The sequence below is a fragment of the Balaenoptera acutorostrata genome, chromosome 6 (assembly GCF_949987535.1).
Source record: "Balaenoptera acutorostrata chromosome 6, mBalAcu1.1, whole genome shotgun sequence".
NCBI lineage: Eukaryota > Metazoa > Chordata > Mammalia > Artiodactyla > Balaenopteridae > Balaenoptera > Balaenoptera acutorostrata.
The window spans coordinates 13,310,479-13,323,221 of record NC_080069.1 but is presented as its reverse complement, the minus strand read 5'-3'; the positions used below and the strand labels follow the sequence as shown (position 1 = coordinate 13,323,221).

Genomic DNA, 12,743 nt, shown 5'->3' with positions numbered 1-12,743 from the left:
CTTTCAGATTTACAACAGCAAATGTAGAAAATGAGCCCAGGTCTGGACCAGTGTGCAAGCAAGGAAGCCACGTTAAAGGACACAAAATCATTTCAAAGGGGCTTCTGCTGACCAAAGATAGGACAGTGTGACCATCAGAGATAACGATTGCAATGGATTAAAATACTGGCATCAAATATGAAAACACAATTTCCTCATAAGTAAAAACTAACAGCAAAACTTAAAGGCCACCTTAGAAGCTGTCTAGGGCATCAACTCTTTTTTATTTTCAGGGTTTTTGTTTTTCTTGGAAAGTGGAAAATAAAATTTGAGCTCTATTTCAAGTAAACAAATAACTGATAAGGGAAGATTCTTTATCGAAGAATTTTCACTAATCAGAAAGACCTGTTCACAAAAGCTGTTGGATGTTAGGTAGAAGCCAATGGGGGAGCCAAAGGTAATGGATGGATGGGACGGGACACCTGAGAGCACTGGCCATTCATAACACCACACAAGGAGAGAATATGAGCCTCCTGGTGCAATGAGGTCGTCAATAACCTTCCATGAGATGCTCTTTCCAACAAAGATGAAAGCTGAATCGAATCAAGCCTGGATCTAATGACCAGTGGATAGGAAATGCCAGGGGATGGAGGAACATAAAAACACACATGATTGCAGTTACCCAAATCCAGAGCTTCGCAGCTACTACAGGATAGATGCCTCAGAACATTCACCAAGTAAATGGCAAGGGGGAAAAAAGGAGCCATAGATCAAAGGAAATCCATCAACCAAATGGCATGTGTGGAGACCTTGTTGGTATCCTGATTTGAACAATTGTAAAAAGACAATTAGGGACCAATTAGAGAAGTTTGAACTCTGAGGAAATATTAGGGAAAACTGCCTCTCGTTTTTTTTGCATCTAAATTTTTATTTTGAGATCGTTTTCAAGATGCATGCTATTGCAAGAAGAATCAGAAAGATCCCAGACACCCTTTGCCCAGCTCCCCACAATGGTGACATCTTGTAAAACCATTATACAGTATCACAGTAGTACAATATCAAAATACAGTCGAAATGCAGGACATTTCCAGCGCTGCAAAGATCTCTTCTGGTCTGCAGCTGTGTCCACTTCCCACTGTCACCCCCCACCTTAACCCGTGGCAACCACTAATCTGTTCTCCATTTCTTTCATTTTGTCATTTCAAGAATATTTTGTAAGTGGAATCACACACTGTGTAACCTTTTGGGACTGGCTTTTTTCACTCAGCATCATTCTCTGGAGATTTGTCCAGATTTGTGTGTATCAGTAGTTCGGTTTATTGCTGACTAGTATTTGTCATTATTATAAAAAGAAAAAAGTAATCATTTCACTATATATATATATCTCAAGTCATTACCTTGTATACCTTAAACTTACATGCTGTTATATGTCAATTATATCTCAAAGCTGGAAAAGAAATAAAACTCCATTGTAAAAGAGGAAAAAAATCAACAGTAAAATACAATGCCAGGTAATGTTTCATTTTTTTGGTGGAAAAAAAAAGAAGTCCTTATCTCTTAGAGATACTGTAGGATCTTCAGATGAGATGATGTAATGTCTGGGATTTGCTTTAAAATAATCTGAGGGAAGGGGGTTGTAAATGAATCACTATTTCCATGTGTTAGTAATTATAAGAGCTAATTGTTGGGTACGTGGGGTTCAAGATACTATTCTCTCTATTTTTTGGGTGTTGGAAATTTTCCGTTATTAAACATTAAAAATACAGCAATCTGGGGCTTCCCTGGTGATGCATTGGTTGGGAATCCACCTGCCAATGCAGGGGACACGGGTTCGAGCCCTGGTCTGGGAAGATCCCACATGCCGCGGAGCAGCTGAGCCCGTGCGCCACAAGTACTGAGCCTGCGCTCTAGAGCCCATGAGCCACAACTACTGAAGCCTGCGCGCCTAGAGCCCGTGCTCCACAACAAGAGAAGCCGCCGCAATGAGAAGCCCGCGCACCGCAACGAAGAGCAGCCCCAGCTCGCCGCAACTAGAGAAAGCCCGCACGCAGCAACGAAGACCCAATGCAGCCAAAAATAAATAAGTTTATATATATATATTTTAAAAAAATACAGCAATCTCAGACCCTTATTTAGAGAGATGGAGCCAGCCACAAGAACTAAAAATGGACCATTAAATAAGTGAATGGCAGGGACAGGGAAATGTTTGCTTTTCACCAGAAGGTTTCCTGTTCAATTTGATGTGTTGCCATGTACATGAATTATTTTAAAATAATTTTAAAGCTACTCTTAGAAAACAGTTTGACTTAGTTGTGCAAATAACACGAGAAGTAAGCATTTGCTTCTGTTGCATGACCTCCTTCACTGAGAAGAAATACTGGTGATTTGGGAGTAAATAGAATCCTTTTAGGTATAATATCTTCAGTTGTCCTTTGTCTCCTCCAAGTCATAAACCAGTCTCATTATTTCTAGATCACGGGGCTCCCCGAGGATTCCAATCACATGTGGCTTCTCTTGTTTATTACAGTCTAAGCAAGGCTTTTTGTATTAGAGTAAATTCAAATTTTGATAAGATTCTAGCCTTTGCAGATGAAACCCCATGGATAAGATAAGCGTTGCTAGATATATTTTCATGACAGACCACAGGTGCATTCATCTTTACTCCGTTCTTTTTGGGTGGTGTCCTCCTCCTGGCCCATGACCATGAAAAAATAATATTAGTCTTTCATCATGGTTAGCAAATTTTATGAAGTTTAACTGTACCTTTTGTTTCACAATCATTCATTCATTTGTTCATGTATGTTTGTTGAGAAGCCACTAAGTGCCAGGCGCTGTTGCAGGTGCTTTTGCAGTTAATGTAAACAGGTTTCCAAAATCCTGCTAAAAGGGGATTTACCTGAGCTATGAATCAGAAACTGTTCTGGAGGTTATAACCTGATGACATTGATCATAGTATATTAACCAACCTACTAGGGCCTGGGTCACACAGTAATACTAAGAGCATAATTTAATATTAAAAATATTTTTCTCCATATCAATACTCAAAATAGTAAGAAGGAATTTAAAAGAAAAAGAATAGCTAACACATAGCCCTTACCATGAATCAAGCCATACTTTACCCATTTCACATATATTAACGTATTTAATAGTCACCACAACTTTCTGTGGTGTGTGCTTTTGTGGTTCCCATTTTGCAGATGAGAAGAACGAGGCACAGAGAGGTGAGGTAACTTGCCTAAGATTATACAGCCGTAAAGTGGCAGGGTCAGGATTTGAACCAAAGGTGACTAACACGAAGCCAAATGTTTCTCTCTTGCAATTCATCTGTGGAGCCCAAGTCAAGATTTTTCTCTTTGCTTCCGTTTCCATTGTCCATGCTGTTATTTTCCCAACTGTTTCTTGGAAGTCAACAGATGTTCCCTGAAAAAAATGTTTCGTGGAAAAATATTTAACCCAGCATTTTTCTAACATATATAGAGGTTATTTATACCAAGGGCTTCTTAGAGGATTTAACGTTAAGTGTATATTGTAAATCACTAAGAGGAACATTTATCTTGTACAGTTCTAAAATTATTTTTCCATGGAATGTTTTTTCTTGTTTTGTTTTTACAGGATATCTATAGATATCTCAAGGAACTTATAGTTTTGTGCCACTTCTGTGCTCTTGAATATCTTCCACACCATTAGTTTCTGTGCTGTCACCCAAACGATCTTTCTTAAATGCAAACTCAGATGTCACTCTCTAAATCACCATGTGGTGAACCCTCGTGGCTGTCAGGCTCAGACTTATTGCAGAGAAGGGCCCTGCTTGCTTTGTTGGCCTCTTCTGCCACTTCTCTGTGGGTTCACTGACCACGTACAGCTAATTGCAGTTCCCCCTCTGCTCTGTGCCGCCTCCCTTAGACCTGTTCCGTATGCCATTCTCTTTCCTTTGAAAAGCCCTTCTGTGCCACTCCCATCCTCAACCGAAACAATTCTCACTTGTTGAAGACTTGGCCTAGACATTCCATTTCCTGTGGAGCCTGTCTTGAAAACCTCCCGTAGGCCAGGTCTCCGTCTTCTCAATCTGTAGAGCCTGTCCTGGTCTGTATGTATTAAAATTAGACCAAGAGTTCCCTAAAGACCACTTCCTGTTTGTTTTTATATCTCATACCTAGCAAATTATTACCTGCACCTAGCAGTTTCTCAGTAAATCTTTGAATGGATGCCATTTTCCAGAAGCTGTAATTGTTACCAGTGTGTTCCTTATGTTGACCTAAAATCTGGTTCTTTCCAATATTATGACGTTGAATATATTTCATTTTTGCTCATAACAACCTATTATTTCAATACAGTGTTTGAGTTTCCCTCAAGACTTCTCCATATGAAACTTTTTTTTAACATAGAACATGAGTGCTCAGTTGCTGACATGCAGTCAGAATTGAATACTGCATTCCAGATGTTATTAAAACAGTTTTCATTTTTATAGAAACCTACGTTTTCCATCAGTTATTACCAGACCTGTGTCCCTCCTCTTCTACGTGTGCTTATTAAACTCCATCTTATTTTGACCTAGTCATTTTCATCTTGATTAGATCACCTGTTGTTTGAAGCAGCTTTGTGTTATCTTCAAATTTTATGTACACACCTGTGGTTTCTTCATCCAGATCTAGGAACAGAAAACCAGTCTCCCATAGTTTCCAATAGATAACTCATTCTAGGTTAATCCTGAGTCATCGTAACACATCCTAGTTACAAATTCCTCATGTCTTAAGTCTGTCCAGTTCTACAGTATCTCACCTATTTTTCACTCATCCAGAACTTATTTTGGCAAATGCTTTGTGGAAATATAGACCATTACTCTACAATTTGTAAACTGAGTTCTGTTTCATATTTTATTTGACCTTGTGTAAGCTACCTAGCCCTTTAGCCCTGACTGAGATTCCTACAATTTTGAATGGAATAACTAGTCTTTAAGTTTTTTTTGTAAAAATTAGTTTGAGTCAACATTGTACATGGCGCTACATCTTTCTCAATTACAGTGTTTTAATACATTTTCTCAGGTTTTAAAAAGTTGCAGAAGGAAGAAAGCAAAGGGAAAGAAAAAAAGTGTTCAGAAGTCTTTATATGGGGAAAGAGACATTGCGTCTAAGAAGCCGCTCCTGAGCCCTATTCCTGAGCTGCCCGAGGTATCTGAGATGCCGCTGGTTCCAAGCATCTGGAGGATGTGTTCAGGTAGCCTGTCCTTTTCCTGTCATCCATATTGTATCTCTTCTCTCCTCCCTCTTTGTTGCTATTTCCCTCTCTTTTTTCCCCTTCTTCCCATTCATTGTGCAAAGAGTGCGTAAATTTAAAATAGCAACTTTCCCTCCTATTCCCACAAGAATTTTAAGTTAAAGAAGCCGTGGTTTGTAACTTTCAGGTCACCTGGACCCTTTTCAGAACCTGTTGGACACTCTGGATCCTCCCCCCAGAAAAACTCAGGCACAAAATATTACATATAATTTTAGGGGAAAGAATTTCCTTCCACCCTGTTTCTTTTTGCTTTTTAAAGTGTTTCGGTAAAGTAAAATGAATTGTTTGGTGTTGTAATCCATCACTAAAAGTCAACAAGGTGATGGCTCAGTAATAGGTATATCTTCTATGAATTAAGAATAAAAAATTAAAACAAAAAAACCTTGCCCTCTGATGTTTCAGTAGACTTGGCACTGTTAAGTATCTTCTATAAATAACATTTATAAATTGAACTTGATTACTTGGAAAATTTTGTTTAAAAGGAAGATTAAGTCTGTTGATATCCTGATTCGATAAAAATTGGGTTGGGGTTGCATCTGGTTGGTAACGCTTGAGTTTAAATTGACTAAATCATGCCGAAAAGCTGGAGCACGTGTTCATTTCGTGTGTGAATTTTGTATGTAATCATTCTTAAGATAGCTGCCTTTGTCAATCACCACATATTTATAGCCTGCGTCCCATTTGCAGCATAGCATGTAGGATCTATCATAGATTCAAGGACGAATATGGTACATGCCATTATAGACTCTTGGCCTCTGCCTACTTGTTATTTCAGGAAAGCCCAAAAGTTTAAACAAACACACAACCACGCCACATACACGTAATCCTCCGGCCCCGGGGCACCAGCAGAGGCTGTGCTGTCCTGCCCTAGCCTCTTTATGTGCTGCATCGTGGGACAGGATGTCGGCCACCTCACCTCTTTTAAATCTGGCCTAATGCTGCTTAGCCTTTAGGATTTAGCCATGCTGGCTGCCTTTCCAGGAAAACTCTTTGTTCACATTACACCTTTACCACCTGGTTTATAACGATCTGTCCACCTCCCTCCCCTGCAAGTTGCCTTTCCCTTGAGACTTATTTTCATTATATCGGTAGTTCCTAACAGTTTCCTTTTTTCCAAAGATACTTGAACAATGACTGTTAGTGTATATTTTCCATCTTGCGTCTTATTAGAGAATTTCTTTTCGAAAATACATGAAGCATTTTTTATCAGTAACCGATGGTTTCATCTGCTATGAGGGTCTAAAGCCGTTCTCTCTCTCTCTCCCTTCTTTCCTCTCTATTTCTCTCTCTCTTCCTCCCTCCATCCCTTTCCCCTACCTTCCTTTTCTAGTATGTTAATTTCATGAAAAATACACGAATATCCATTTTTAAAGTTGTATAAAGAGCCCAGTTGACATATTGGTTGGTTGATACCAAGGGGCCCCTGCCCTGTGTTAATCTCTAGCTTTCTGTGACATGATTGTAAGTACCCAGATCCCGGATGTATATATACCTTTTCACCCTGAAACGTTTTTTGTAGATTTTTGGCTCAGCTTATGTTTTATCTTTCAGTTTTTATTTTGTTTAAAACATTTTTTATACTCCTTTGACCAATTAAAAACTTTATTATGTGAGATAACCAGAGAGATGGCTTCTAATAGTACTGAGATTTAGAACTCATAAAGCCTAGATTCACTTAGGCTGTGTTATGTGACTTTAAAACCTTGATGATGTGTTTTTCACCTGTGGTGTGGCACTGTGTGCCAGAAACACGTGGCAGGGCCCACATGGCGTGTCTTCCTGGAGGGTGAATTATATTCAGAGATTGGCATGGAAGGGGAGAGATTTCTAGAATATTGAAACAACAGGGGCTCTATTTGAGAGTTTGGTGCAGTTTAATGTTAATTTTTTAAACACAGGGCATAAGACTTGAGTGTCTTCAGAAGTACCCTTTTAGCTAAGTCCTCAAATCCCCCAGAATTCCAAGTTTTCTCTCTTCTATTTCAAGGGGGAACATTGATGGAAAAGTTTCAGAAGCATGATGTTGCCGATTTTCAGTAATTCATTTTTCGGGAGATAGGAAGTGTGTCTGCCTCGTGCTAATTGACCTTGTAGAATGGGAAGCACATTAGAAGAGAGGAAGCAATTTCAGATACAGTTCTCATTTCCATGGTCTCAGGTTATATGCTTTATTAATTCATGCATTAAGTACATATTTTCTTAACCTGTGGGGTGAGGAAGAACTGAAAGAGAAAGAACAATGACAGATGGGGACAAGTACAGGGTAGCATTTGTAGGTCTTGCGATTGTTTTGAAAGCTTGACACACAGAGTACAATTTGACACCTGTTTGATTTGTGAAAGTTTATTTCCACTCTTACTTTTTAATTCGATTTAAACTTACTTACATGCCCATAGATGATTTCAACTCAAATGGTGAACTTGAAGAAGTGAAGCTTCCGAAGAGAAATAATATTTTGCCTCAGAACCCAGAGGATTGGCAGATGATTCGAGGCTTTAATAAATACGATGTGTCTGAATTCTGCAACTCTGACGTGAAAAGTTCCTCGTCACTTATTAATGCTACTTTTGAGCAAGGTTCAAATACAAGTACTATAGAAACTAATGAAAACAAAAATATTCCAAAAGCAGCAATTAAGTTGGAAAGTGAAAACGAACTAAAAACTGGGACTGAGAATGAAAACAGCCATGTTTCTTGTCCTTCTGTGACTGAAACACCCATTGTATCAGACAATCCAAAACCTGATTTTACCATGCAGTCCCAAGAACTTTCTGCCGCTGGTCAAAATATGGAAAACCTTTTTCAAATCTTTAAAATCTCAGAAGATATAAACATCAAATGTGAAAACCAGGATGACTTCTTAGTTGTCCCAGAAGGAAAACTGCAGACCAAGCATTTAATGCCCGACTCACAAAAAGAATGTGATTGTTCAGAAGATGTCTTAGTTGACCACATGAAAGAAAGTAAAAGTCAAGGTGAGGATTTGGGAAGAAACACCATAGCAAGTAGTCGTGGTGTGAGTTACAGAGAAAGGAAATACAGAAGACAGGCCGTGGCTTGTTCTGATGGGCAAAGTTTACATTTGGAAAAAACCGAGAATCCCAAACTTTCCTACAGTGTGAGCAGCCCTGTAGAAATTAGTTTAGAAAATTCCCAACTGTATAAAGACTTATCTGACTCCATTGAGCAAACCTTTCAGAGAACAAAGAGTGAAACCAAAGTAAGACGCAGCACAAGGCTACAAAAAGGTTTGGAAAGTGAAGAAGGGCTTGTGTGGATTTCACTTCCATTGCCTCCCGCTTCTGGCATTTCCCAAAGAACCAAGAGGAGAACAATAGGTACCTTTGACAGCAGAAGATTTGAGAACGGGTCCTCCAGGCAAAAACCTTGTGTGCTGCCCTCCACATCAGGTGAAGAAAGCAGTGAGGGCTTTGCTGCTGCTGCTGCCAGTTTACCTGCGAAGAGAAGGAAGAGCTTTTGTACATCTACACTTGCAGATCCTAAAAATACCACCCAGTCGAGAGGCTACAAAAGAACCACCTTTCTCAACCAGAAGGAAGCTCTCCAAGTGACTTCGAGAGAATCGGACGTATCAGCAAACTAAAGCAGTAACTGACATTCCCTGCAGAATGCTTTGGCAAGAGAGAAGGTAACCAGCCATTCATACCTGAAAGATTCTTTCATCCCAGTTCCCATCCTTTGTGCAACCTCCGTATTTTAAAAGTTTCAAATAAAATTATTTGAGTAGAACCTACTTTGAAGTAGAAATAAGTGAATTTCTCCATCTTTCAAACTGAAAGCATTGTATTAAACATGTTCTCCCCCCAAATGATAAATGCTTTATTGGTATTCTGTTAAAAAGGATTGCTTTTAGACCTAAAAGCATGTCTCTTAAGTTTTATTTCATGTTAGGACATATTTACCACTGAAGGTTTAGAGTTTCTGTTGGAAAAAAAGCATCTTTTAGAGTTGACTTGTTATATCTGGATGAGAAGAGCGTTTTGTTTTGTTCTTTAACAAATTGATAGAATTAATGTAACTTTATGAAAATTGAAGGTAACATAAGGTTGAAACTGTTAAAGAAAGTGGGGTGAGGTATGTTTTTATTTTAAAAGGCTGCCCCAAAAAAACTGGTTAAAACTTTTAACAATTAGGAAAGATGGGAATGATAAAATTTGGTTTTTTCCCTTTGGGTTAAAGTTAAGAGAAGCTTTAATAATTTACTTTGTCTCAAATAAAAATTTTATTTTAATAGATTAAAATCAAATCTTAAGCATGGGATTTTGGAAAATTCTTTCAATAACCAGAATATTGCAAATCTGTCATTATAAAGTGAATATATAATTTAGAAATAACTAACATGGAAGCATTTTGACCTTCAAACAACACTCTTGTATGCTTTGGGGGGGTAGGAAGTACGGGTTTGGTTTTTGGTGAAAATATAAGCAGTCTAGTTGAAGACTCATCTCCCAGATCATTCAGATTAGTCACAGGTAATTTGGGATTGAATTCATGGTTTTCCATTAAAAAAAAAAAGAAAATCCAGAAACTCACTTAAAAGGCCCTAAAAAATTGGTTTACTAACATGAAGCATGGTGGCAGGTTGCTGATTTCTTTTTTAACATGGCATTTTCCAGCCTTTCTGACTTTTTATTTCACCATACCAAGAACTAGCACTTGTTTTGGTTTGTCCAGTTAAGCTTCAGCAGTATATCCTATCACAATTTTGGTGGCAGCAGTTTGAAAATCTAAATTGCTATATTTTTAGAATTTGTGAATGCAGGTAAATCATTGTAGCATTAAACAATTGTCTTTGAAATCCTTTAAATCATTAAACTCTCCTACTCCTGCGATAGCAGAAACATGTTAACAAATAGGGCTCTCTATAAATAACACAACAGGGAAGAAAGCTCCTGCTGGGCGCCCATTTCCCCTGCCTTAGATAGAGACTATTTGTTACCTTCTTGGCACCAATAGGTCTGGAACTCCTGCTGCTAAAGACTAATGTATTTTACATTAACACTCAAAGTGATCCCCAATTTCTCCTGCTAAAGGGTGGATTGTTTCAAAAATTCTTTTATCTTTACACGTAAATTATTTATGGGCTTTTCCCCCCATTTATAGTTTGGTATGGTTGGCAAATGTCTACCACTGAAAACAAACCAAAAAAAAAAAAAACTTCTTATGAAGCTTTTTGGTTTTGGTCATTTAAAAAAAAAAAAAAAACTTTCAGAAACATACAACGTTAGAGGGTTTTGTTTTTTAAAAATTTTGTGTTCTTTGTTCATAGGAAGGTTAAAATTACTGTTATTTTCTACCATTTTTACTGTATGATATATGATCTCAATTGTATTTGAATTTTTTTCAGAATTTCACGTGCTTGGTTTTATTTCCCAAAAAGTGCTAGTGAGGATGAAGCAGACATTTTGGTCTGTGATTTTTTTGGTTGTGATTTTTTTGGCTTGGTTTTTCAAATGTAAAATTGTTCTCATTTTCAAGCATCTGCAGTTAGAAAGATAAACACTTTACAAGTTCTATTCCTTTTAAAATATTACAGTATGAATATTTTGTTGCTATCTGTAAATAACAAATGGGCTGTTTTCCTAAAAAGAAGTCTTGAGAAATCAAAACAACTTGGAGGTATTGTATCCACCATCTCATTTGTATTATAAAATTTGTGAAAAGTTAATGATTTCTGTATGTCATCATGCTTGTGTGTTTTTAACTGTTTCTTTTCATTAATGGCTAAATCAAAAATTTGCCTTATCTTTTCTACCGCAGTAACCCTTGACATTTTGCCTTAGAATGGCTTCTACGTTTATCTTTTCCTGCTCCCATAGATTCTTGCTTGTTCCAGAAGATGGCAGCATGACATCTGAAGTTCTCATCCTGTGTGCACTACCTTAACCCAGGGCAGCTCTTCACTGTTGCTACGGGTGCTTCCCCTTAACTTTTATTTTCACTCATTTTTATTACAAAAGTCCTATGTGTCTACTGAAAGAAGTAGAGAACTGTGCATAATGAAAAAGTGTCTTCCCCCCACCTAATGCAAGCATGCTGCAGCTACACCTTTCTCTCCCCACCTTTCTAGGTGTCAGCACCAGTAACAGCAGGCAAACCTCTTCCAGACCCTCTGCCTGTGTAAACATAGGTTTTGTTGTTTTCTAATGGGATGGCTCTATGTTCCATTTTGCAAGTTAAAATTTTTATTCAACATAATACCATTTTGGAGAGCCCTGGTGCCACTGCAGGCTTTTTAACCCCCGCATAGAATGATACACTTTGGGTATCTGTAATGTAGTTAGCCATCTCCCTACTGAAGGACGCTAGTTGCCTCCAGTTTTTTGTAATTGAAAATTATGCCACACTGGGCTTGCGTGACGATGTAAGATAAGTTCCTTGAAATTAAAATTAAATGGTTATTCGGTTCTTTTCTCTGGATCTGACCTGGCAAACACGTTGCTTCCATTTTCTCTCACTGATTGCCTCCACCCCCCAACGCCCAGACTTCAGCTGTAGACCTGGCATAACAAGGAGGAAATACTTAATAATGCCTGATTTGTGCTTTGTATTGAAAGAGCTCTTGTTTTCCTTTTCCTTTTTAAAGTCAGGTTTATTGAGGTGTCATTCACCTACAGTAAAGTTTACCCTTCTAAGCCTAGCAGTTTGAATTTTGGCAAATTCACGCCATCATGTAACCATGACCGCCCCCCCCATCACCCCAAAAGAAGTTTCCTCCTGCCTCTTTGCAGTCAGTCCCTCTCCCCCAACCCCAGCCCCTCACAATCACTCATCTGAGTTCTATCCTTATAGTCTTGCCTTTTCCAGAATGTCATATAAATGGAATCATACAGTGGGTATCCTTTTGTGTCTGCCTTTTTAAACTTCGCATAATGCTTTTGAGGTTCATCCATGTTGTATAAGTAATTGGTTCCTGTTTGTTGCTAAGTAGTATTCCATTTTATGGATGTATCAACAGTTTATCCATTCACCAGTTGATGGATATTTGGGTTGTTTCTATTTTTGGGCTATTATAAATAAAGCTGCTATAAACATTCACATATGGATCTTTTTTATAGACGCATGTTTTCCTTTATCTTGGGTAAATACCTAGAAGTGGGATTCCTGGGACGTATGGCTGGGGTATGTTTAAGTTTTGAAGACACTGCCAAGCTTTTCCATAGCAGCTGCACCGGTTTGTATCCTCACCTGCAACATATTGTTTCAGTTGCTCCACGATTTCATCATCACAAGGTGTTGTCAGCCTTGTTCCTCATAGGCATTCTAGTAGGTGTGCAGTGGTATCTCATTGTGATTTTGGTGTGTATTTCCCTAATGACTGATGAAGTTGAACATCTTTTTTTTCCTGTGCTTATTTGCCATTCTTATATCCTCTTTATTGAAGCGTCCATTTAAACCTCTTGCCTATGTTTCCTTTTGTTGATATTGTTGTCTTGTTTTTGAGATGAAAGAGTTCTGTGTATAGTTGG

General features: G+C 38.2%; 1 protein-coding gene across 9 annotated transcripts in view; it reads left to right on the top strand.

Annotated features, from left to right (window-relative positions):
- The window catches only part of CDCA2 (cell division cycle associated 2), a 52,732-nt gene extending 40,420 nt beyond the window's left edge, over positions 1 to 12,312 (top strand). For 8 of the 9 annotated variants that reach the window (XM_057547894.1, XM_057547900.1, XM_057547899.1 and 5 more), the window contains exons 14-15: positions 5,022 to 5,193; positions 7,650 to 12,312. In XM_057547894.1, coding sequence (XP_057403877.1) covers positions 5,022 to 5,193; positions 7,650 to 8,857 — 1,380 coding nt within the window. In that variant the 3' untranslated portion in view covers positions 8,858 to 12,312. Of the gene's footprint in view, positions 1 to 5,021; positions 5,194 to 5,380; positions 5,526 to 7,649 lie in introns of those variants that run through there. The other variant, XM_057547901.1, reaches the window with a different exon arrangement.
- Positions 12,313 to 12,743: the final 431 nt, after the last annotated feature.